Source organism: Colossoma macropomum, unplaced genomic scaffold, assembly GCF_904425465.1.
Source record: "Colossoma macropomum unplaced genomic scaffold, Colossoma_macropomum, whole genome shotgun sequence".
Lineage (NCBI taxonomy): Eukaryota > Metazoa > Chordata > Actinopteri > Characiformes > Serrasalmidae > Colossoma > Colossoma macropomum.
Window position 1 is genome coordinate 201,436 of NW_023494784.1, and position 27,333 is coordinate 228,768.

The 27,333-nt window shown below is 36.3% G+C and overlaps 3 protein-coding genes across 3 annotated transcripts in view; 1 reads left to right on the forward strand and 2 right to left on the reverse strand.

The window, feature by feature from the left end:
* Positions 1–165: 165 nt before the first annotated feature.
* LOC118809167 (heat shock 70 kDa protein 12B-like) lies at positions 166–16,362 on the reverse strand. Its single transcript, XM_036572200.1, has 11 exons — positions 16,336–16,362; positions 15,415–15,456; positions 13,626–13,667; positions 11,959–12,000; positions 11,765–11,806; positions 10,740–10,839; positions 2,579–2,639; positions 2,146–2,417; positions 1,844–2,068; positions 1,520–1,694; positions 166–998 (listed from the first exon to the last, which is right to left on the reverse strand). Exons 2-11 carry the CDS (start codon positions 15,447–15,449, stop codon positions 388–390), a joined length of 1,605 nt encoding a protein of 534 aa, XP_036428093.1. The 5' UTR covers positions 15,450–15,456; positions 16,336–16,362; the 3' UTR covers positions 166–387.
* Positions 16,363–23,964: 7,602 nt separating this feature from the next.
* Positions 23,965–26,332, reverse strand: LOC118810976 (heat shock 70 kDa protein 12A-like). The gene is made up of 4 exons (XM_036575160.1): positions 26,028–26,332; positions 25,711–25,935; positions 25,425–25,599; positions 23,965–25,064 (listed from the first exon to the last, which is right to left on the reverse strand). The coding sequence occupies exons 1-4, from the start codon at positions 26,304–26,306 to the stop codon at positions 24,031–24,033; spliced, it is 1,713 nt and encodes a 570-aa protein (XP_036431053.1). The 5' UTR covers positions 26,307–26,332; the 3' UTR covers positions 23,965–24,030.
* A 165-nt stretch (positions 26,333–26,497) lies between these two features.
* Positions 26,498–27,333, forward strand: part of LOC118811018 — a 60,196-nt gene continuing 59,360 nt past the window's right edge. Inside the window, exons 1-2 of the mRNA XM_036575213.1 lie at positions 26,498–26,523; positions 26,945–26,999. The gene's annotated coding sequence lies outside the window, so the exon portion shown is untranslated. The remainder of the gene's footprint in view (positions 26,524–26,944; positions 27,000–27,333) is intronic.

Genomic DNA, 27,333 nt, shown 5'->3' on the forward strand with positions numbered 1-27,333 from the left:
TAAAGTGTAATTCAGTGTAATCCTTTTTTTTAAAAATATTTATAACCATGTTTATAATGCCTTATGAATACATTATAACATTATAAATGTGTATATAAATGCTTACAAAGGTGACATTCATAGAAAGTGTTACCATGTAAATGCAGAACAAACAAAAATGCTTATAAATGTATGTATAGATTCTTTTATGTTTCTAACAATCTCAAAAAGCACAGCAAATGATGAAGCCCCTCCGCAAATAACATAAATATGTACATACTTCAGTTGTTTAATCAGATTTCACATTAACAGTGCTGAATCAGTGGTGCTAAAGGTGTACCCTTTACTTTCATCAAACAGATTCACCTGCCTTCCTTTCCTAAGCAGTGAAAACAAACAACACAATACTCAGATTCGTGATTCCACCACGTTTGGCATCCTGCCAAACAGAACAGCTCCATTCACAACGGCTAAAGCAGCATCCACAGGGCAGAGAACCTTATACTTCGACCCAAACTTCTCTTTAACAAAGCTGTTCACGTAAGGACTCAGGGCAAAGCCTCCCACCAGCAAAATATATCTGATGTTCAGGTTGCTTTTCTCCAAAATCCCTTCCATCAGGTTCTCTATGCCTATGATACAATCATCATGTAAAGCTCTCAGCTTTGTCCCTGACAGCAGAATTGACCCACTTTCCCATTCAGCTTCACTGTTTCCCTCAAAATAATCTTCTATGTCTTTTACTTTCCGGGCTAGCTCTTGTAAGTTATAAGGACACTGCACCAGCACCTCTCCATCATAACGCTTACACATGGAAAAATCATACATCAACCTCTTCAGCTCACTGGGATAGTTTTCCTCAAACTCATCAAACACCTTTTCAGACAAGATCTCTCTGAGGAATGATTTGAAGTTTTTGTCCACTGTTTGGCCACCCAAGTTATTTCCTGATACCCTGTGCAGCTCCTTTAGACGACCCCCTTCCACCACCTCATGCACTGTGATATCAATGGTTCCACCTGAAAAGAGAAAGCATAAAGAGTCAAAACTGCCAAAAAAACAAGAGAAACATTCCATAGTAGTAGCACTGACCTGTGGCACAGTGCAACATACAGAACTTTACTCTCAGAGAAACAGATTTCACAATCTTGCTTAAACAGTGAGTGGCATTTGGCTCAGTTAGATGTATCTGTGTTAGATCCATAAATATAACTCTGAGAATATAGTAACATTTAATTATATGTTACCATACAGGTTTAAATTATCCGTAACTGCAAGTTTCTAACTTTGTATCTAACAGTTTCCTTCATAAAGGAACAATGACCCACTCACATAGTTTTCTCTGGAATCATCAGGTTCCAAAAGTATCAATTATACATTCTGTAATACTCTGTCCATCATTTTCAGAACTTTAAACTACATTTTTGTTTAAGGGGTTTATTTTTCATATTTGTAACTTATCTTTGATCTACTAAATTCCAGTGAACCCAATTGTAAAATAAGTTTGAAAAGCAACATCAATAGCTCAATATCTACAGACCTCCACAGTCCACTACCATGTACTGTGTTCCTGGAACTTGTTCTATTGTCTCTTCTTCTGTAAGATCTCCTTCCATAAAACCTTCTTTTGGGAGCTGTTTACACCACACAGATGCAGCCTCTGGTTCCAGAGCTACAATCAGTTTTTCAGGCTCAAATTCGGACACCAGACCAGCCTAAACATAAACAATGTGTTTTATACAATAGTCTTCATAATCTGGGGTAATGCTGGGTACAAGAACCAAAATCACAAAACATTTAATGTAAGTCATGTTACAATAGTTTTTCTACAATGTCTATTTCTTGATAATATCATCACACCCACCTCTATAGCTGCTTCTGTCATGAACTGTTTAGCTGCAGAGCTCCAAATGGCTGGAACTGTCAAAACCCATGTAGCATCAGAGGCAGAGTACGTTACTTCAGATGTGTGCTTTCCAATCATATCCAGGGCGTGATCTTTCATGAATTTCAGGCTCTCAGAGAACACTTTCATAGCTCTCATTTTTTTCCCATTTTTGGCAGTCATCATTGAGTCTCTGTGCAACACCTGAGAAATTAATAAACACCAAAATCATCAGCTGCTGAGCTCATGTACAACAAGCATTTTTGGAGCTACAGTCATACCTTGCCGTAGAGCTCCATTTTGAAGTCGTCAAAGAGGTAAAGCTTCTTTGCTTCGTTTCTCCGTGTCTGTCTGGTGTACGTCATTATGGCATCATAGCCAAACTTCAGAAAATTTCCATCCTCATCAAACAAAATGCAGGTAGGAGTTTTTGGGGTGTTCATTCCATACTCTTCACCCCATTTAGGTTGCCGAATCTGTTTTGCTCCTTTAAACGAGAAGCTGTATCCAGTGAACGCTGTGCCAAAATCTATACCGATAGAAACAAGTGATTCTGGAAACAGCACAGGAACACAATTCATAAGAGACAGAACAATGAACCAGATCAAAGAAACATATTTCATAAATACAGTGTTCGCTTTCAATTTGTCAGTCCAGCATGTGACAAAAACAGGCACGAAAAGAACCAGAAACCTCATAGTTTAATCGACTTACCTTTATGTTGGGTCCAAGGACTAAATACCTTTGCTGGTGAAGTGCACTGTTTTAGTGGTTTCTAGAAAAAAAGAAAAGTGAAAGAAAAAAGGTGTCAAGTGTAATATTTTGGATTACCTAAACCCTTTTCTGAACTCTCCTAAACCCTACTAGAGTTGGGCATCTGGGCAAAAAGGACCTTGGTTAGGGAGGTAAGAAAGGACCCAGTGGTCACTCTACAAGAGTTCCAGATGTCCTGCGCAGAGATAGAAGAACTTCTTTGCAGCAAAAGATTCTCTGGTCTGATGAGACAAATATTTAAATTAAACTTTTTAACTTTTGGCAAAATGTCTAGCAAAAAAACAGGCACTGCACATCACCTGGCTAATACCATTCCTATGGTGAAACATGGTGGTGGCAGCATCATGTTATGGAGATGCTTCTCAGTAGCAGGAACAAAGAGACTGGTAAAACTTGAGGGACACCTGAATACAGCCGAATACAGGAATATCCTTGAAGAAAACCTCCAGAGTGCATGCAAACTCAGATTGTGTTGACAGTTTACCTTTCAACACAACAGTGCCATGAAGCATACAGCCAAAACAAGAGCTGCTTCAGTTCAAGTCTCTGAATGTCCCTGTGTAGCCTAGCCAAAACCTATATTATCCCTTGTGTGGTGTCCGTGGCTCTGCTGGCCCCAAAGCATTATTGTTTTTTTTACAATATAGCCATAACTATTTATGCAAAACTACCGGATAATTAAAATATCGCAAGTGGCCAGTGTAGGGTTCTCCGTTAGCAGCTGTAGCCAGTCAGCAGCCTGTCCATGTTATCCAGCCTTACACACACACATATAAAAAAACACAAACACAGGGGTCTAAATACTTTCTGAATCCAGTGCATATCCCTTAGATTAATATTAGGTATGATTTATTTAGGTATATATTTGTTATTGTTTCACATTTGTATTGTTTGTTTGTTATTATACTCTGTGTGCCATGATCCTTTTCATTTTTCTAAATGTGTTAATTACTCCTGTCTTTTTACTAATTGCTTTGTAATTCATCTTTGTGAATGTTGTGTGTGTGTATCTCTTATCACAGTTCTAACAATTCTAATGAGTAAGAAAAGCGCTGCACTAAATGTTAATGATCAAATTTCCTTCAGACAATGAGAAACTTTTTATTGTTTTAATTGTTATTTACTGTCTCCTAATATTGACCTTAGGAGTGTAGCTCAGTTTAAGACTTTTTTCTTATGTTTGTAGTTATTTGCTTGTTAGAATTATAATTACAATTAATAATTAATAATTTCTAATACATTCATTATTACTGATAATTTGCCCACAACTCTGACAACAGTGAGGATCATTGAGGATTTGTCAGTATAAAATGAAATTTGCTGAACATAGAATACAATGTGATGTCCCACAATATGATCTTGTGCTTCACATTAATGCTGATGATATTTGTATCAGCTCACACAGATTCAGTCAAAGTTACACAAAATGAAAGTCCTAAATTTGTTCAAAATAAAGTTCCAGTATCTTTGACCTTTTTTATGTGCAGCCAAAAGCTACAGTGAAAAGTAACAGTGGATGCCAATCTCAAATCAGTTATATCCCTAAGGCATTTATTACTACCGAAACATTAAAAATAATACACATACTGTTCTTACAAAATGCTGTTAAATGAATTCATGCATTCACATCTGCTCGTTTAGACTGGAATGTGTTCCTGGCTGGTTGCTCTGCTGTCCCTCTAAATCACCTCAGACTAGTTCAGAAGGTAGTGGCTCAGCAGGAGAAGAAAGTGTGAGCATAATAGTGCACTCTTATTCAGTTGATACTTTTATCCTTTTAAGTTTCACCTCAATTATAAGGTCTTGTTCATGACATTTAATGCTCCCAATATTTCAGCTCACAGGCAGATCTCACTGATCTGTTGAAGCATTATAGATATCCAGACCACTTCACTCTGCTGAGGCTGCTCACTGAAAATTTCTAACATCTCTATCAGGACAGTTGATGGAATTGGATTTTAAACTTAAGAAAATCATTCCAGAGAGTATTAATAATTTAAACTTGGTAGATGTTTTAAATCCAGATTAAAGACATATTTGTTTAGGTAAGCATATAGCACATAGCACATATGCATAAAGTCCAAGACAAGACGTGGTGGTGAAGTTACACTGAAAACAGCTGCTATAGACACTCTGCATTTAACTGTTGGATTGTAAACATGCAAGGTCGCTTTGGCAACCAGAAAAGCATTTTATCTGTAAAACTGGGCTAGTTTGCAAGTGCAAAACTGCAACCATCAAAAATGGATTGATAGTGTGATTGTAGACAGTGGAAAATGAAAATGAATTGTCTAATGAATGTTAATTGAACTGTTGAATAGCTGGCAACCCAAGGACACAGCCTTGCGCAGAAATGGCAGAAGAGTGAGGAATGTGTAACTTAAATTAGCACAACATAATTCCATAATTGTGTAAAAATGAAAATGAAAAAAAATATTAATAATTTACATACATTTATCCTACTACATTTAAAAGCCCCCAAATTTTTAACCAAAATCAAACTTATTTTCTCCTGTGTTTATTGTGCTGTTATTTTCATTTAAAGTGCAGTCTTCTTTATCAATTAACTAATTTTAACTAAAATGAAAAGTGATATTTAAATATTGGTTTGTCATTAATATTATTACTATAAAATGTTAACTAAAAGACAGACAATCTCACCTTGTTAAAAGCATCCCTCTCTTTGGTGCTGGGTAATTCATTTTGTCTGTCCTGAAGGCCTGACCTATCAAAATTAATTATTAATTATGGATGTAATAACAAATATTGCCATAATATTGTCAAAAATATTTCACAATTTTAACGATCAAGCAATAACTACCTTGATATCGAATCAACACTGTAATCCTCCAGTAAAGTTGTGATGTCCTCAAAATGTAGATTGTTAATGAAAAATAAATTTTCTAAGTTTATTTTCTATATTATTGTGAATTTTGGTGGTAAAAAATGCCTGCACTTGCTGTGTTCCTTAAGAGGATGACAAAATAAAACAGTACATAACCCTCACATTACACTGGACATTCACCTGGAAGCCTAAAACCACCCTGTTTATGCTCCAATCTACATTGAGATAATGCAGCATTATTTCAATTTATGGGGACAGTTGTGGGCTGGAGGTTAGGGAACCAGCGTTGAAAGGTTGCCAGTTCAATCCACTGAGCCAACAGTACATGACTGAAGTCATCTCTTTATAAAGCACTTAAATGAGCACTGAATTAAGTATTCATTTTCATTTGTTCCTTCTTCTCTGGGTATCAACAGTGACTTTTTGTTTCTAGCAGTATCTGAGCTGGACTGAGAGCTTTCTCTCTAACCTATTGGAAACTAGCAAAGAAAAAATGAGAATTTCCTAACAGGTATAACCAATGTGATCAAATATCTGTTTCAGTTCCAATGATCAATCAGTAATTATATCAATGTAAAATGCACAGTGTAATACTCATTCAAATACTCTAAACTGACCATATCGTGACTATGTTGTCTTCTGATTCCACCCTGATCTAATTCTACTCTGATTTGATCCTAATTCCAGCATTATCTGATCCTGACTTTGCTGTGGTCTGGTCCTGACTTTGCCCACGTCTGATTCTGATTCTGCCCTGATGTGATTCTAGATCTGCCCTAGTGTGATTATGATTCTAACTTTGCCCTGATCTCATTCTTATCTTGCTCTGGTCTGATGATGACCCCACACTGATCTGATACAGATTTTGTCCTAATGTGTTATTGATTCTACCGTCATTTGATCCTGATTCAGATTCCTCCCTGTTCTGATTCCGACTCTGCCCTGATTAGTCTACAGATTGGAACACATCATGAAAAGAAAAAAACAAAAAGTCATGGTTAGAAGTATACCTCTCTCTGGGGCTAGGTAATTCATTCTGGCTTTCCTGAGGTGGTGACCTATCAAAGTAAAATAAATAATTATGAATTCCATAACAAATATAGCTAAGACATGGCCAACAGTTAAAAACTAACAATTTTAATGATCTATCAATAATTATTTTGATATAATATGAATATGTAATGATCAGTCAAATACTCAGGCCTGATCTGATCCTAACCTTACCATTACCTGATCCATATTCTGCACCTAATTTGATCCTGATTCTGCCATGAACTAATCCTGATTTGGCCCTGGTCTGATTCTGACTTCAACCTGATCTAATTCTTATTCTGATCTGTTCCGATGCTGAGTCTCTGCCTTAGTCTAATGCTGATTCTGCCCTGATCTGATCCTGACTTCACCCAGATGTGATTCTTCTTCTGCTCTGGTCTGATGCTGACTCCATCCTGGTCTTATGCTGACTTCACTCTGATATGATACTGACTCTACCCTGATCTAATCCTGATTCTGCCTTAGACTGATTCTGACTCTGCCTTAGTCTAATGCTCATTCTGGCCTGATCTGATCCTGATTGTGTCTTGATCTGATCCTGACTTTGTCCTGATTTTATCCAGATTTTGTCCTGATTTTATCCAGATTCTGTCCTTGATTATTCCTGACTCCTCCCAGTGTTCCTGTAATCGTGGATTTATATCGTCGCTGTCCTAAGAAAAAACGTATCTCCATTTTTGTCGATCTTTAGTTTTCTACATATTTTCACCACACTAGCTGTTCTTCACATGATGAATGGACAATTGGAAATGCTCTAAAATCACTTAGAATAAAATATTTTTTCATCAACTTACATTAAAAGTTAAGAATGTTTTTAGAGATACTTGTTTTTCTTTAGACAGTGACCGATATATATCTGGCTATTAGTCTACATATTTTAACATATAACGAAAAGAAAAAAACAAAAAGTCAAGGTTAAAAGCATACCTCACTTTGGGGCTGGGCAATTCATTTAGGCTGTCCTGAGGTTGTGACCTATCAAAATTAAATAATTAACTATGGATTTCTTAACAGATATAGCTGATTTGGTAAAACAAAAAAATCATTTAATTGATCAATCAATAATTATATTGATGTTATATCTATGTTGTAATGCTCAGACTTTAAATAGTGTTTTAAATCCTGAAGTAAATAAAATACATTCTGGCCATATTCACAGTATTATTAATCAAATTTGAATATAAGCCAATCAACTTAAATAAAATCTACATTTCAAGAACATCACAACACTACTTGGGCATTACACATTCTTCATGGGATTCCCTGGACCAAATATTTTGGGTTTAGGTCAATCTGCATCATGAGGGAAGATACAAAACATCTAACTCTTTAATGTTTATGTTTTAGTACTAAAAATGGCTGCACCTGCCTTGTAACACCATCTACACCAATCTTCACATTGCACTGGAATTTCACCCAAAGCCTAAAACCATACTTTTCAATACCTGTCTACTCACTGCACAAATCTAGATGATCCTATCTTCGTTTCAGAGAGTGCAATACCAGTAATCTTATCTATCCCCCACGCTTTTCACAATCCAGACCAGGGTGGCAGAGGGGCTCTGGAATTGCATCTTTCATCTCAGCCTTAGCATCCCTTCATTCACTAGACTAACTGGCTTTGAAAGAAACTTGGAGAACTCAGTGACTTCAGCGGCCCTGTCTTCTGCCTTTAAATTCTCCCATTGATGGAACCCTGCTCATTCTCCTTAACCTTCCATCATACAAGCCAGACAAACTGCATGCTGCTTCTTACCACTGCTACCATCCTTTCACACACCCCTTGACCAGTCTCCTCCACTGCACAGAGCAGTGTTCTAGACCCATTCGTCAGCAAACCTACCCAGTACTGGATATCACAGTAACCATTCTTCACTAAACATCTACTATTTTTCTCACTTGCCCTCCCTGCTTTTCCTGTTCATTTCCACCGTTCATGTTCTTCCTTCACTCAGCTCTCATTTCAGCTATCCTAACTACCCTTCCCCACCCTGACTCATTTTCTTCTCTCTAACAGGATCTGGATACAGCTATAGATACTGGCTGTGTCCTGTGCAGCAACTGGAGAGAGCTAAGGAAGGCTGAGAGAAGGTGGAGGAAATCCCATCTTTCACTTGAAGTAACTGTCAGCATATGAGCTATGCAAGCTCTTCAGCATTTTGTCCTCTCTCCTCAACCCTCCTTCTAGCCCACCACCCTTTTCTCTTACATCTGAGGATTTTATCACCTTCTTTTAGATGAAGATATAATCCACCAGTCTTTTTCCTTTGTCTCCACTTCCTCCACTAGTCCTCGTTCTCTTGTGCTTAATTCCCTAAATTGTTTTTCTTGTCTTCCCACAGATGATGTCCTTCGCCTACTTAAATCCAGCAATCCAACCACCTGCCTTATGGTTCCCGTCCCATTCTTGCTGCTCCAGTCAATGTCCTAGGACCTACTGCTCTTCATCATAAAGAGCTCCTTGTCATCAGGTCACATTCCATCAGCAATCAAGACTGCCAGGGTGGTTCTCTTCCTAAAGAAGCCCATGCTTAACAGTTCTGATGTCAGCAGCTATTGACACCTTTCTTTCTTTTTAAAAATTCCTGAATGTGCAATCTACAGTCAATTGCCTCTTTCACACTCAGAACCAGCTCTGGGACGCCAACCAGTCTAGCTTCAAACCAGTGCATTCAACAGAACCTGCATCATATGAGTAACTGTCATCAGTTATGATTCTTCTTGATCTCTCAGCAGTCCTCAATACATTCAACCACATGATCCTTCTGTCTGTCCCAACCAACCATGGAATCACTGGCTTCATGTGGTCTGAGTCTGAGGAATGCTTTTATCATGTAACATACACCATGCTGACTCTCCACTGACATCCAACAAGACTCAGTGCTGGATCCTTTTCTCTTCTCACTTTACACTCTTTCTCTCATGCTCACTATTGTCTCATAGCTTATTTTACCACTGCTATGCTGCTGACACCCCACTAATGTTTTCCTCCCCACCTTCTAATACTCAGCTTTCCAGTCACATCTTGTCTGACTGACATCTCTTCATGGATGTCCTGTAAAGCATCCAGAAGATTTAACCCTTCTTTCTCAGGTGGCAACCAAGATGCTATTTATGTCTCTCATCATCATCTCAAAGGTTGACTACTGCAACTCAGTCTTGGCTGGTCTTCCTTTGTGGGACATCAAGCCCTTGCAACTTATCCAGAACATAGCAGCATGGCTCGTCTTCAATCTTCCGAACTTCAATCTTCCCCACTGCTGCTCTCCCTGCACTGGCTTCCTGTAGCTGCCTATATCTGATTTAAATCCCTGATGCCTACAAAGTCAAAAATCCAGATCCACCTATCTTATGGCAATGATTAAAGCTCAACCTGTACTTTGAGCACTTCTAGCTTCAACTACAGCTCGATTTGACCCAGCATCCTTCAAGACACATGGACGACAAGCATCAAGACTCTTCTCTGTCCTGGCACCCAGGAGGTAGAACAAACTTCCACTGGCTGCCCAAACAGCAGACTCTTTCATGGTCTTCAAATGCAGACTGAAGACACATCTCTTTGTACAACACTTAAGTCCACAGTAATCTACATGGTGATTAAAATGTATTGCTATAATTGTAAATGTTCTGTTTATACTCCATGCATTATATTACTAACGGATATATCTGTTGTTGGTAGTGAAACAAGTGCTGAAATGTCAACAGGAAAGTGAGAGGCTAATGATGTAATGATGAAGCCTGAATCTATCAAAATTAATAATTAATTAAGGATTCCATAACATATATAGCTGACATGGTCAATTTTAGTGGTCAATCAACTATATATATATTGCCCAAATAATCCAGACTGATCTGATAATGACTCTACCCTTGCCTGATCCTGACTTCACCCCAATCTGATCCTGACTCTGCATTGATCTGACTCTGCCCCGATCTGTCCTGATTCTCCATGTGCTCCTGGAATCTTGGAGAAAACATCTTATGTTTCATTTATCTTATGTTTCATTCTTCCTATGTTGTCTGTATTATTATCATTTTTTTTTACTTTGTGGCACATTTTTATTATTTTGATTGATTGATCTGTATTTTGTCTGCTTACGTTTTAATACCTGTCAATTACAGTCAATTCAGAATTTTTTAAATGATCTTAAAAGGCTTAACTTAAAACAGTTAAAATGTATATTCCTCTCCATCAGTCCACACACTGCAACATGTAACACTAAGCAAAAACAACACGTCAAGGTTAAAAGCATACCTCTCTTCGGGGCTGGGCAGTTCGTTTTGAATGTCCTGAAGTTGTGACCTATCAAAATCATAAGAGCTCATATACTGAACATCTTTAAACAATTTCAGTGACAATCAGTAATCAAGTTGATATTATATCCACTTTGCACTGCTCAGTCTTGTGTATGAACAGGATTTCAAACCCTTATTAAAATAAAATACATATTCTGGCCTGATACACAGCATTGCTCATTACATTTGAATATAAACAGAGCAAGTAGAAATAAGACATTTTGAGGACACGATAACTTTAATTGGGCATTGCATAATATTTTTGAAATTCCTTAAACCAAAATCAATCCTGATCCATCCTTAATCCTGATCTGATCCTGACTCCACCCTGTTCTGGCCTTAACTCCACCCTTGCAATGTCCTCACTCAGTACTATTTTTTTTAACTTGTTTTTGTTTGTAAACTTTCCTGTTTCCTATGTAAGCACAAACTATGTTCCAATGGGCCAATAGAGTTCTAAAATACAGGCAGATGAAATTCTCAATGAAACAGAGAAGCTAAAGACACTTTCAAACAATGCTTCAACCCAGAGCAGAAGCACTGTAGCCTGTTAACCACACAAGGATGGGGCTTAAAAACTTCATGAAGACTGCAGTGATGTACCAGAGCCACAACATCCACAGCTCAAGAACACAACAACCATAACATGACTCACTACACAGGGACAAGACTGAGGACAAGGGCCAAAGCAACGCTCTTCTGCCTCTAGGAATGCCAGAGATGTTCCCTCTCTGAACTTCCATTCTCTGCTGAGTCAGTTATTGAGCTTCTCAGAGAAGATGGGGGAGTTGGTGTGTGTGGAACTTTTTGTTAATTCAGGTTATAACAGATGATAATGATGAAGGGATTTTGTTATGATTGTTATGATAACTGTAAAATAAAGAAAGTCCTAATGGATGAAGTTTAATGTAATGCAATTAAACATAACTTACCCTAATTTGCTGTTTTCAGATTTGAGGGTTTTGTTCTCTTGCCTGAGAATGTTATAAAAAAAATAAATTTCTTAAGAAATGTCATCATTAAATGCTGTCAGTCCAACTACTGGCAACTATATTTTCTCCAGAATATCCTGATTTCAGTTTACATAGTAATTACACATAATAACACAGTTATGACATTTTCTTACCTTAGATCTTCAAGTTCTTTATTGCATTTCTCATTCTCCAATCTAATTACAAAATTTACAAAACAAAAAGAAAACCATTATAATTTCTCCTAGAACTTGTAGGACCAGATTATTGTCAGAATTATCTGTGCTTTAAGATGGTAGATGGCTGCTGTTTCTTATTAACTTTCTCAGTAAATGAAAGAACAATGCAAACTGTAAATACATCACAGACTGAAAATTAGTCTTCAAAAGTAATCAGTAAATCCTTTTAAGAAAGTGGCACTAATGAGGAGTGAGTCAGGTAATTATAAGTCCAGATACAGCAGAAAACACATTCACTGTGAGGAGTGTAACTCAGCTTTACAGAGTGATCAGACAGATTAACTGCTGTGTAGTTTAAGATTAGAAAGTGATGACTGGTTGGTGTAGTGTAGTGGGTAACACCTCTGCCTTTTACGCTGTAGACTGGTGTTCAGTCCCTGTCTGGGTAAACACCCTACACTATACCAATAAGAGTCCTTGGGCAAGACTCCCAACACTACCTTCGCCTACCTGTGTAAAATGATCCAATTGTAAGTTGCTCTGGATAAGTGCATCTGCCAAATGCCGTAAATGTAAATGACATGATGTTCTGAATTTCTCTGATTTCCATCATCAGTTCTCATTAAAAATACTAAAACTTCTATTACAACTTTTGTTGAATTTCTTGTTTGTGAAACTGAGATTTAGAATTAGTTTTTAGTTTTTTTCCTTTGTGATTTATGACTTTACATATTTACATTTTCAATAATTTATTAAAAAGAATATACAACAGGATCAGTTATTACAGAAATAAACACTAGTTCAGATTATAGATCTCACATAGATTACAGTAATATTATTTTATTTTATTGAATAAACACAGAAAACTATATGCTGTCTGAATACAGTTTTAAATTAAATTCTGCAATTTATAATCAACAGAAAAATATTTAAATGTATTGTCATGTAAAACCTTCAGTAAGAAACGCTCATATAAACTGAAAGTTAGTAGCATTTTCCATCTTTCAGCATTAGTAATGTTATCTTCTCTGTGGCTGGAATGTTACAACAAACATTACATCTTTACACGATTCAAACCCAAAGCAGTTAATCTGTATAAAACAGAACTGAAGGAGAGATTGTCTGTGAACTGATGAGGTTTCTTGGATTAATTTCTGATTAAGTGACCCTTATTAGTCCCACAACAGGGACATTTCACCTCGGCAATCTAAGACATCCATGTGTGAAACACCACATACACTCTAGTGAACACAGACACTAGGGGCAGTGAGTACACTTGCCCGGAGCGGTGGGCAGCACTATCCACAGTGCCTGGGGAGCAGTTGGGGGTTAGGTTTCTTGCTCAAGGACACTTCAGTCACGTACTGTCAGCTCAGGGGATCAAACTGGCGACCTTCTGGTCACAAGGCTGGTTCCCATATTAAACATCTTCAAGAGTAGATTGTTATCCTCACATACTGAGTGTGTCTTTATAAATATATGTCTTTACACTGAGGTTCAGCTTCTGTTTATAGTAATATAGGGTTTCATTGAAAGCATTAAACAATTATTTATTATTTATTAATTAATGATAATTAATCACTTCATTATAATTTTAATTTGGATTAAAACACAAATTAGATTTTTTTTTTGTGGCTTCTTACCTCAATGTCCTGATTTGTGATTTGAGATTTCCATTTTCTTGTCTGCAGAGAAAATTTATTTTATTGAACTAGTTATAGTGTTAAAATTCAAGCACACCTGTTTGAAACAGGACTTCCATGATTTCTGTGATAACTTAATGTTTTGAATGCATTATGTAAACATATACAGTCAATCTAGACAAATCACAATGTGCACTTTAGCATGAACATCTCTCAGACTATAATAACAGCATCAATCTTGTACAACCTCACTGTGGGCCAACGTCAGACCTCTAATGAATTAGTCTCTGAAGTTGTACCAGGCTGACCAACCTCAGTCTAGATCACCCTCAAATTTGACAAACCTCAAATTTGACAAACTAACCTCAGTCTGGACTAACTTTAAATTTAACTAAGCATCTGAGAAAATCTCAAAAGCTCAAACTCATCCAGCCTCACGCTAAACTAGAAGCTTATTAATTAGCCAATTAATTGGATGGAATGTGTAAGAGTTAATACACACTGAAATATGAAGGGAGCTCTCACTAATCTGTATCAACTTCAAAAGAACCGTTCTCAACCCTGATTAACCTCATCTTGATAAATCTCAATCTCAAGCAGCTTCAGTTTGGTCTGACCATAAAACATTAATCTGGACCAATCATCTCTCAAGAAAATGACTAAATTGTGCTGTAATGACAGTAACCCCAAGGGTTTATTACACACTCTATAATCTGAGAATAGTTCAGCCAGTTTGCATTGAATAATAAGACTTTGTATTTAATAAGCCTGATATTTTAAGGAGTGAACAGGTATACAGTTGCTCAATCCTTATTTGGACCAAGGTTCATCTACAGCTCAACTAAACCAACCTTAATCCAGAGCAGGAGTGGTGAACTCCAGCCCTGAATGCCAGTGTTCAGCGCAGTTTTGTAATTTTCATGCTGTTACACATGATCAGGGAAATTATTAACTCATACTCATCTTCACCAACTTCAGCTGGTCTAATAAACCCTTAGAGATCAATCTGGACCAACATACACTGATCAAACTTCAATCAGCCAATTTATATCTGAACTAGCACCAATTTGCACTAAGCTAAATCTGCACTGATCTCAATTTGGACAAACTTTGATGGGAACAATTTAGACCAACATCTGCTAGAACATCCTCTGTCTAGATCAACCTTAATGTTGACCAGCATTAATTAAGTGAATTAACCTAAATCTGGACTGACATAAATAAAGGCCAACCTCAATCAGGACTAGAATCAGTCTAAACCAACCTAAACAATGAATTTGGACTGACCTCAATCTAAACCAACTCTGGACCACTATCAGTCTGGACCAACCCCAATCTGAACGAGCAACATAGTTCCAGTTTGATCTTCCTTGCAAATATGTCCTACTTGTTAAGCTAATTGCACCATCTAGTGTGGCCCGGAGGAGGATGGGTTTTGAGTCTGAGTGTTTCTTTCTCATGATCTTCGAAAGTTTTTGTGCCACAGATTTCTTTGACTTCCTCATTAAGGAGCTGCACTAATATTGTACTAAATCTTTGAGAAAATGGCTGCTGTAGAGAATGATTTACAAATAAAACTGAGCTGAAAAATGAAAACACACTGAGAAAAGAAAGGATGAAGTTTTATATTTATTACTTTGTTATAGTTCTGTCTTCATACTTGATAAAATTCAATGTAAATTTAGTCAGATTGCATAGTTCGACTACAACACACACACACACACACACACACTCACACACACACAGACACATACACACACACATAATATAGTTATGAATATGTTATTACCTCAGAATTGCAAGTTTTTGTTCATGCTGAGCCATTCTGTGTCTAAAAGAAAGAAAATGTATCAGGACAGAAAAATATTTAGTATACAATGTTTTACAGAAATACAGCTTAATTGTCTACCAAATTAAGTCTTCATAGAGGGATGTTCTAAAACAAATACAGAGATGGACTCACAACCCAAATTATTCAGTGACACTTCAGTTTAACTCTTAACTATGCAAAGAGCTCTGTTTATAAATATCTACAATTCTCCATTTTCAAGTTGATTATATTGACTGATTTAGTTTGTCCATAAAGAATCCAGAGTGCTTCTTGTTGTTGACTTTAGATATGGAAATAAAATAAGATAATTGGCCAATAGATATTTAAAGTATTCACCATGTCCCAAGAGTCACCCACATTAAAATGCATAAAAAATTAGAAGCAAAATATATTTTATAAATAAAAATAAGTAAACAATAATTTTAAAATGCTCCAGCAAAATCAATAAGGAAATGACATAAATAACAATACTGTGTCAAACATTTTTATAATGTGCATTATTAATGAACGTAATTCAAACTTAATTCACTTTTCTTAACATTTCATCATTATGTGCATTTAAAGAATAACTGCAGGAACATATTTGTTTTCCAATACTGTATACACCAAACAGCATGTTGTCAGCTACATATTGTTTATTATTCGTATAATTACACCTTTTTATACATTTTATTAAATATCATTGTAATAATTTGAATACCTTGTTTTGAACACTTCATTTTATTTTAACACCAGTGGAAAGTCTTATTATTCACACATTGATGCCACATTTTAGTTTACTGTTAGTGTGGAAGTGCTGTTGTGACTTTGTTATAGTTTTTCATGGTTTTGTATAAAAACCTAATGAATATTTTACAGCAGTAAATCTTAAAGCCTTACCTGAGGAGAGTATCAAGCTGTAAAGGCAAGAACTGGAAAGTTTAGTAAAGGAATGAAGACACTACTCGTCCTTTTGTACCCAAGAAACGCCCAGTTTTTCTGTGGGCTGGACTGAGAGAAGTGAAAGTAAAATCTGTTCTTATTAGTGAGCTTGTTTTTCTCCTCTTTACTGATCACTCTGAATCCTAACAGGAGCAGTTCTTTGCTGTTGGGCTTGATAGTGTCCATTGTTTATAATAACAGAGTTCTAATAGTTTATAATAAGAGAGTAGGGAGGAATTCATTTTACATTAGCCTCTCAAGACTATCAATACCCAAGATACAGTTTCACATACAGAAAACACAAACAGTGTCAACAGACAGAAAGTTAAAGACTTCAGCTATAGACATGGATATTTTGCTGTACTGTGCAAACTATTCTTTTGTTGCTTTAATAGATTAATATTAGATAGATTACTACTATTTTGTCCACAGGTTTCTGTCATTTAGGATTTCAAGCTAATCTGCATTACATGCAAAACTTTCTTTTTTCTCTGAATGTCTTATAACACTTACAAATTTGATTAAAGTTTTATTCAGCAGTCAATATATATGATAAAATAATTAATTATAATCAAAATTGATGATAAAATATTTGTGTGGATGTTTTTAGACAATAAGATAAAAATAAAAATAAGCAATAAGGACTGTAATGTGATTGTAGTTTTTGCTGTACTTACTTTAATAGGGAGCACTATAACATTTAAAAAAAGCTTGGCAAGTGTAATGTGCCCATAAATGGACTAAAGGGATACTCACCATTTCAAAAAGCAGTGTTTTCCAATGGACAATTAACTTTCAGAAGGTTGAACATTTGGCATGAACTCACTTGTTCATTGCCTCATGATGAAATCTGCAGAGATGGCACATTGTGTTGCTGTACACTTGTATATCTACATCCATCTTTTGTTGTAATCACTTGTAATAGCACTGTCTGTAAGTTGAAATATTACTACTGTAATCAACTCCGTGTTTTGTCCAAATTTTTGTTACATTTGTTAAAATTACCAAGACGTCTGAGCAGTTTACATGCACTTTAGCTTTGTTATATTTTCATTTCACTTCCATGTGGAAGGCAAATCTGCAGCCATATTGTAGCTGGATTATTGATTGTTTTCTGATGATCTGCAGACACAATTCTCAGAAATGAAGGAAAGATCAAAGTGCATTTCCAACTCTAGATGTTCTTCCTTAAACCTGCCTGGAACCTAAAGTTGGAGTAAATCGTGCAGAAATGACCTTTTCTCTACAAACCTACGCTGAAATCTTTCTCTCGTGATCAGAGATCATTCTGTGTGATTGAACCTGTGTGATGTAGAAAGATGTAAAACAGAAAGGAATGTGGAAAAACAAGAATGTTGTCTAAAGTGCATGCTGGCTGTTATGAAGCCTTTCTGATAGAAAATGAGCTTTTTTATGGGAAGATTATAAAAAAAACAACTTTTGTATAAGTTTAATTAGACAACACTCTCATTTACACATTAGGTTCGGTTTACAGTTATCTTTTTAAAAATACTTTGAAGTTATCAAACATTTGCAAACAAATTTTTAGAACATTCTTTGAAATTAATGTTTCATTTCAAGACATAGAGCTTGAAACAATTAACTGCCAATGGAATAAGACTTTTTGTAAGATCAAATTACCATAAACAAGTAAAACAACCGAGAAATAATTAAATAAATGTATTATTACAACAATCTGATAATGAGAAATATTATATATTTTGACTAGATTTGAGATGTTTTCACTCGCTAGACATAATGACATAAAGTGTAAAGCAATTTAAATATTTAATCATGTCCTGTTTTCTACAAATGCACACAAAAGAAACCCTTATAGACAGACTGCACATATCAACTGAAAAATCTCAAAGATTGTTCTGATAGAGAACATGTGATACTGAAAAACATACAGCAGAAAGGAATGTAGAAAGACATGACTGTTGTCTGAATGCTTGGCTGTTGTGAAGATGTGTCTATTTATTAAGAAACAGTCACAAGCCATTCATTAACCCCTCACAGGCTGACAGGCCCAAAGTTTTATTGCACACTTCTATAACTGAGAATAGCTCAGCCAGTTTGCACTGAAGTCCCTGAATTTACTGAATAATAAGCGTTAGTATGTAATAAGACTGGAATTTTAACGGGTTAAATAAAACATGGTACCTCACAGGTAAAATACATTTTTATATTGTTGAGATAAAGACAGAATTGAGCGAAATTTCAAAAGATTCCATTTTTGGATTAAAATAGTAACAAAATCTCCTTTTTTTCCATATTCTGTTACATTAAACACCCCTGCCTGTAAAAATCCCACAATTCTACAAAAGCAAAATATCACCTTAGTGAAGTGGCTTTAAATCATTCTAAAAAATTCTTACACATTTTAGATCTACAAATCAGGTACATTTAGAGAATCAGGAATCATCCTCATAAAAAAACTCAATATTCAATATGCATCAATATTCTGTATAAATTTTTGAAATATAAAATTATTTTATTAAATGTATCTGAAGCTTAAGTAATAAAATAGGCAGAAAAGGCATTTTTCATGTAAGCATGCACAAAGAAAATGTGTCAGTTGTAAGTTATCTTCAGATTGTTCTGATATGTTTGAAAGAATGTGAATGATACAAAAAAAAACACAAAAGAGAAAAGAATGCAGACAGATGAGTGCAGCTTAACTGTTATGAAAGCTGTAACTGTATTTACTATGAAACAGTTTCATTATCAAAGAAAGACAGGAAAGTAAAGCAAACTGGCCAGATAAATATTTTGGTTTTATTATCACTGAAATAAGAAAGCACAATTATTCTATATTATGATTATCTATCCACTAAAACCATAAAGGTTTGTATCTAGTAGAGCTAAATCCTGTTTTAGTGAAGCTGGTAAAGATAAAGTTAAAACATGTTAATCTGGAATAAAATTTAGTTCTGACAATAAACAAACATGGCCTGATGATGTTTTATGCCTGAATCCACGCTGACTTTGAGCACAGACAGACTGACCCCAACAACTCTGTCTGAAACTGATTGTAGCCAGATAAGCCAACATGCACCAAAGAAAACCTGAGTCTTACAGTATGTGTCTGCTGAATGTTGTCTCATGATCAGAGATTGTCCTGATATGTGTTCTGTCACACATATCAGCTTTCACAACAGGTGAGCTGCATCTGCAAGATGCAGACAGAAGCAAAAAAGAAAGCAGTGTAGACAGATAAGTGCAGCTGTTGTGAAACCTGTGACTGTATGTATTATGAAACTTAGTTTCATTGATACAGAAAAACAGTAAAGTTGTCCATGTATTCATAGATTCCACAGGATATACAACACAGATTTTTTAAGGTCGATGAAGTGTGCAGAGTGGTCTTGTACATCTTTTATATAAGACAGTAAAAAAATTGAAATGTACTACAATCATCTCAAAATGTAGCCCCGAGCAGCAAATCGTTTCAAATATTTTATCACATTGAATTGAATTCACATAATTTCTGACAAAATTCTGTCATGAACTGATTGTTGTGAGACAAGTTTTTGTCAACCCATCATAAGCATCCACACCACAGCACTCAACTGAGGCAGCTTCATAGGAGCTCTTGCAGCTCAGTTGGTGGACAATAATTTTATTATAAAAAAAAAAGCTGGTTTTAAACTCATGTTTGATTAGGCTACTGTACAGGGCTCATTTTCTCCTATTGTTCATCAGCATTTTAAATACTTTCAGACATTAATAATTACCATTGATCAACAAATATAGTTCAAACAATGACTTGGCTTCTAGTCATATTCTGCATGGCATCAACATGTATGATACTGGTTATATGTTTGGTGTTTGACTGAAATTATGTACATTTCTATTTCCACATGTGCTTCAATGAACTCCTAGTAGACTAAAACTGGAATATATTGTCATACTGAAGTTACCTGTTCTATAGGTGCATGTAGCAGTCAACCAAATCTGACCTCATTATCTAAGATTTTTCTGATATTTTAATGGAATGTGTGTAAAAGGGAAAGGAATGAAGAAAGGCTTGAATGTCTAAAATGTGGCATGGTTCTTGTGAAACCTCTGGGTATGAAGACATGATAAAGTTTTTCATGTTTTCATTGATTATTTCAGTAAAGTAAAATAGATTTTGAAAATAGCGAAAGTCTTAAAAATCTTCAAACTAAATAAATATTTTAAATATTTCACTGGAAATGTGTATGAGTTACAAAGTATCTTTCTGGAGAGGTAAGAATTGCCTAGAAGAGTAAAATATTATTTTAGCAAAACTAGTGAACATCATCTTAAACACTTTCATATCTCATATCTAAGGTTTAAACCTGTGTCATTTGAAGTGCTGAGTAATGAAATTTAATAAAAATTTAAGTATGATTTAAAAGTAGTTGTATATGTTTAGCTGCTCATTCTCCATGTCCTTCCTTGTAGCTACCTGGAGCTGAATGGGGTAATTAATCATGAGGAAATGGCCGGTTCTCTAGAAACATTCATCAAAGGAAACATCTTAGTGACACCGCACACATCAGTCGAGACAACATTATCTCATTATTCATTATTAACATTATCTCAAAAATGTTTCCAACATGTATGTTGAAACGTGTCATGCAAAAGGATGTAAAAGAAAAAGGAATGTAGAAAGGCCTGGATTTCAACAGAAAGGGCAGCCTAGTTATCTTAAAGCTTGTCTGATGGTAAATAAAGTTGTTCTTTTGCATGTTACATAGTATATCTCATTATAAGATGTAAATGTTCTGTTACTGTGAAAGTTTTCTTTCATTTTAACTTCATGTGTTTTGGTGCCTCAACATGCACACACAGTTCTGGAACTGCTAGAAAATAAAAAGCAGTGTATGGGTCCCTCCAAAAATGCTGGACATGCAAAACTAGCTGGACAACAGCCTTTCACAAATATTAAATTTTTGAGAACGTATTAAAGGGCCAAAATAGAATACTTCCAAGCCAAACTAGAGTTAGTGAAAGCTTCACCAAGTGCAACTCCTGCCCCATGAGTTAGGCTGTTGCCTTGGGTTAAGCTGTTCTCCCAAGCTCCAGTAACAAGGCTATGCATACCATCACAGAAGGTGCAGATGGAAATTGAAGCTTTCAGAGAAAAAGATAAAGTACTACATATGAGAGATTGAGGCAAGTGACAAATGATCTTCTAGAGAAGCAACAAAGTTTTTCTCAGAGAATGATGGTGATTTTAGCTTCACACAACAGTGGTGGATAATATTTGAACAGAAGATACCCAACCCAATAAACAGAGAGAGTTGTAATAACAGAAGACAGAAAGTCTCTGCAGTGATGCCCTAAAAGGGGCCTAGTTTGACACTCCTGAATTAACCCCTTAACCCCCTGGATCAAGGATCTGGAGCAGAAGTATCCAGTTTTTTCCGCAAAGGAATGGTGTGGCTGTGGGTTTTCATACAAAACAAACTGGAGCTCACCTGATTTTACTTTAAAAATCAGTTGGTCTCAGTCTTTTATCAATTGGTCAGGTGCCCTTGCTTTCATGGAAGAAAAACCTGCAGCTACACCAGCTCTTTGTGGACTGGACACTCTTGGTCTGGAAACAAGCTGGATGTATGTACAACGGCTAGCCAATAAAAAAAGGGTAACAGGAGTGCTAAGACAGATACATGGGTGGAACTATAAATAGTGTGACCATTTATTGGCCAGAGAATCATTACTCAAGGCAGACAACTGCCATTCTTGATACTGATGTTTGTGTTTGCTGGTACTCATCCAGGAAAAAAGTCGTTCTGGACTCTGGATTAGTAATCATACCATGCACTATAAGATAGGTGCTCAATCAGTAACAGTAGATCAGGTGTGTTCAGTCTTATTCACAGAGGGCTGGTATGGCTTTAGGTTTTCATCAATTGTTTGAGACCAACTAATTTAATAAATAGAATCTGATGTGCTTCAGCTTGTTTGGAATGAAAACCTATAGCCACACTGGCCCTTTGTGGATAAGATATTTCAACACTAGTGTAACTGAATTAGAAATTGAATCAGTGAACAGAAACTAAGACAAGATTTAAACAAGGTAATTGGACCAAATCATTTGTAGTCACTGGAGCTGGACCAGGACTGGACCCAGATCAGGGACTGGTAGGTCTGGGGCAGTAATACGCATACCCCTAAATCACAGAAATCAGTTTGAAATAGGGGCTAGACCTACAGTCATGCAGCTGTAGACTGAGAGGCAGCTAGACTACAAGGTGATGTATCCCATCTAAGGCCATGGTAGTACGGACAACATTAAACAATACACTATTTACTGTGGTTAAAGACTCTGACAAGTGTGCAACATGGAACTTGGGGGCTGATGGAGCTTCCCTGGACAGCGAGACTGATGAGGCCACGTCTACCGTAGAGAACATAAACTGCACTTCAGGAACAAACGTGACATTTGGATCTCTTTTCATTCCTCAGTATCAGCCCACTCACAACCCCTGCCAGTGAGGCTTAATTTACTTTTGCTTTTTTTGGACCTCTGTGGAACAGGCTGATCAAACTCATTTTTAAACTAGGAAGTGATGCTCCCTCAACAAGTAGATTTGAGCAGTAAACAGTAGTTCAACATATCTACAAACATCTTCAAGGGTACTAGAAAAGCACCCCAGTTGGTGCCTTATAAAGCCAGTTGAGTTTGCTCAGCTGCATCAAGACAAAAAGCAGGATACTTTGAAGAATTTAATATACAAAATTGTTTGGATTTTTGTCACTTTATAATTAGATTTTTCAATGTTTTTGACATTACATTTTGACTTCATAATATGCTTTATTGCTTAGATGAGTCAAGTCAAATGAAGGTAGTCTGATAGACATAACGCAGTCTTCTAACTGAAATTATTGTTACAATACTGTTTTTCTGAAAAGGATGTGCCCTACATGACTGGCAACCTATCCAAGGTGTTTCCTGCCTTCTACCCAATGAACACTGGGATAGGCTCCAGCACCCCCACAACCTAGAAGGATAAGTGTGTGTGTGAAAAGGATGTGATTCCTCAAATATTTTGACAAAAAAAAGAGTTGAATTCTTGAAGGTAATTATTTTATTTTTTCCAAGATTTTCTTTTAACATGGGTTTATAATATGCAATATTTTCATGGATACATTTTAACACCATTAAACTGTCTCCAAATGCTTTCAGACATAAACCCTTTTCATCATGTTCTGCTGACTGTCCATCCTGCTATAGAGACTGCACTAAGATACTTCATGAGAACAAGAGGGTGAAAAACAATATATAATACAGCACAATGCAATGTCTTCATGCTTTATATTTTTGATGCATTGTCAGAAACACAAGACCTCATACATACATGATTTGTAATACATAAGATTTCTTCTAAATCTCCAAATCTCTTTTGGTTTACAACAAAGGCTTTACCATATATGTGTGAATACTAAAAAAAATAACAACAAGCAGTGCTTCTAACTATATGCATTTTACAAGTTTCAAACTGCACAATTAATTAGGAATCCCCACACCAGTATATTAGATTGCGATCTGTAATATAATTACATTTTACACAATGCTGAACCTATGGTCAACTATATTTTTAATTTCTGGAAATAAGTTGATATACATCAATAGAAGAAAGTGTAATACAAGTGCTTCACATTTCTGAATCAAACTAATTACTTGGACATGAAGTCCATTTTGACTGAAGTGGTCTCACCAGAATCAATGTCTATAGCAGTTGCCTGCATCTCAGTGAAACCAAACTTGATTTCAAGGACTACTGAACGATTCCTGCCCTGTGAGATCTTTGGCATTGACACTGCTAAAGATCCGATCTTCATCATTCCCTCCTCATCTATAAACTCAGCGGTTTCCTTCTCAGTGCAGTAAAAACTGAAGTGCATTTCTCTTTGGTCTATCTCAAGTGCATTAAATATGTACTGTTCAGCTTCATCAAAAGGAACTGACTCGTTCTTGTTCACTAGGCAGTGAAAGCAAACATCACAGAACTGAACTCCATCCTTACTGACATATTTGCTCTTGCCCTTGTGTTTGATCTTATCAAAAAAGTGCACAACTGCGATCCCGTAAGTGAAAACACTGATCCGTGATTCCACCACATTCGGCATCATGCCAAACATAACAGCTCCGTTCACAACGGCCATCTGAGCATCTACAGGGCAGAGCACCTTATACTTCGACCCAAACTTCTCTTTGACAAACCTGTTCACGTAAGGACTCAGGGCAAAGCCTCCAACTAAGAAGATGTGTCTGATGTTCAGTGTGGGTTTTTTCAGAATTTCTTTCATCAGGTTTTCTATGCCCCTGATACTATCCTCATGTAGAGCTCTCAGCTTTGCCCCTAAGAGAAGTATATGTCCACTTTCCCATTCAGCATCACTGTTTCCCTCAAAATAATTTTCTATGTCATCTTCTTTACTGGCTATCTGTTGTAAACTAAATGGACACTGCACCAACACCTCTCCATCATAACGTTTACAGATGGAAAAATCATACATCAACCGCTGCAGCTCACTGGGATAGTTTTTCTCAAACTCATCAAACACTTTTTCAGAGAAGCTCTCTCTGATGAATGATTTGAAGTTCTTGTCCACTGTCTGTCCCCCCATGTTATTTCCTGATACCCTGTGCAGCTCCTTTAGACGACCCCCCTCCACCACCTCATGCACTGTGATGTCAATGGTTCCACCTAAAATGAGAAAGTATAACAGGTCAGAATCACCAAAAACAAACAAACACCACATTTCACTGGTAAAATTAATCCTGTAAGTCTTATGTCTGAACAACAGATCAGGGTTGTCCAGTCTTACACACAAGGCTGCAGTGTTTCATTGTAAGCAGACCTGAATCCTGATTTCACTTGTTTAATCAGTTGGTCTTAGTCTTCAAACTTTTGGTCAGGCATTCTTCTGCTTTGTTGGAATGAAAACCTATAGCAAGTTATTAATTTATTTTATATAAACGTATTAAATTAATAACTTGCTCTAAAAAAATGTATTGTTATATTGTGAAGTGTGGAGTTTTATGTGCAAAACAGTTTGGTATCTACCTCCACAGTCCACCACCATGTACTGTGTTCCTGGAACTTGTTCTATTGTCTCTTCTTCTGTAAGATTTCCTTCCATAAACCCTTCTTTTGGGAGCTGTTTACACCACACAGATGCAGCTTCTGGTTCCAGAGCTATGACCAGTCTTTCAGGCTCAGATTCGGACACCAGACCAGCCTAAACAAACATTTCACACATTACTCTTCATAATCTGGGGTAATGCTGGATACTATAGCCAAAATCACAGTAGTTTTAATATCAAGTGTTACATTATATCATCACACTCACCTCTGTAGCTGCTTCTCTCATAAACTGTTTAGCTGCTGCACTCCAAATGGCTGGAACTGTCAAAACCCACGTAGCATCAGAGACAGAGTACTTTACTCCAGATGTGTGCCTTTGAATCATATCCAGGGCGTGATCTTTCATGAATTTCAGGCTCTCAGAGAACACTTTCATAGCTCTCATTTTTTCCCCGTTTTTGGCAGTCATCATAAAGTCTCTGTGTAATTCCTGAGAAATAAATACAGAAACTGTGGATGACCACCTGTTCATTTAGTTATAAATATGAAACAGTAACAAATATGTACCTAAATAAATCCTACCTTGCCAAAAAGCTCCATTTTGAAGTTGTCAAAGAGGAGAAGCTTCTTTGCTTCATTTTTCCGGATCTGTCTAGTGTATGCCATGACGGCATCATAGCCAAACTTTAGAAAGTTTTCATCTTCATCGAACAAAATGCAGGTAGGTGTTTTTGGAGTGTTCAGACCGTACTCTTCACCCCATTTAGGCTGCCGAATCTGTTTTGATTCTATAAACTTGAAGCAGTAACCGGTAAACGCTGTGCCAAAATCTATAGCGATATAAACTAACGAATCTTCCATTTCTCTAACAGCAGAGAAACGCTCCTGTCAGGATTCAGAGCAGTCAATGGGGAAAAAGAAACAAGCTCACTTTTATAAGAGCAGAGTTTACTTTCACTTCTCTCAGTCCAGCCCACAGCAAAACTAGGCGTTCCCTGGGTACAAAAGGACCAGTAGTGCCCTCATTCCTTCACTAAACTTTCCAGTCCTTGCCTTTTCAGCTTGAAACTCTCCTCAGGTAAGGATTTAAAGTTATTGCTCTTTTTTACATTAATTTATTAGATATTTATATAAAAAACAAACACAAAAACCTAACACTGGTCTTTAAGACTGAGGGGCTACCGTCAGAAAGTGAAATGATGATGCAATTTCTGTTGTTAATCATAATTGAAGATATGCAGTCTATTTTTAGTCATATTAAACTTTAATTGGCTGTTTGTAGCATATAATGTTACATCAATTTGATTTTTTAATATAATTTATTTTTGTTAAACCCATGAAGCAGCAGTTTCTTCTGTTGTAATCTTGTGCTACGTATCTGTTGTCTACACATTGTGGAATGTTTCTCTGGCTGTGAGCCTTTAAACGTGTCTCTAAACCGGTTCTCTTCAATACTGAAAGTATATGTCACTAATCTATTGTTTCTTTGTTTTTCTTAGCATGGCACATCAGTTTGACATCACCTCTGAAAGGTAAAAACTGCTTTGTAGACAGGTAAAGACAAAATGGAGGCAGCTACATCAAAAGAGAGACTTATTGTTGCTAATGTTTCAATTAAATGCATGTTCTGTTGGGACGGTATCAGTTGCTCAGTGAATACTGCAAAACAGCGGTGATGTGCTCTGTAATTTATGAGGCAGTGTGTCAGTTTACAGAATGTCAACTTCTTTATAAAACTTCTATATTTCAATCTACCTAGTTCAGTGAACATGTTTTGACATGGTGCCAGAAAATATTGATGGTTTCTTTCAATGGTTCTAATGGTTTACTCATTTATTTATTTATTTATTTAGTTTATTAGAACGAATTCCCCACCTCTACGTTTCTC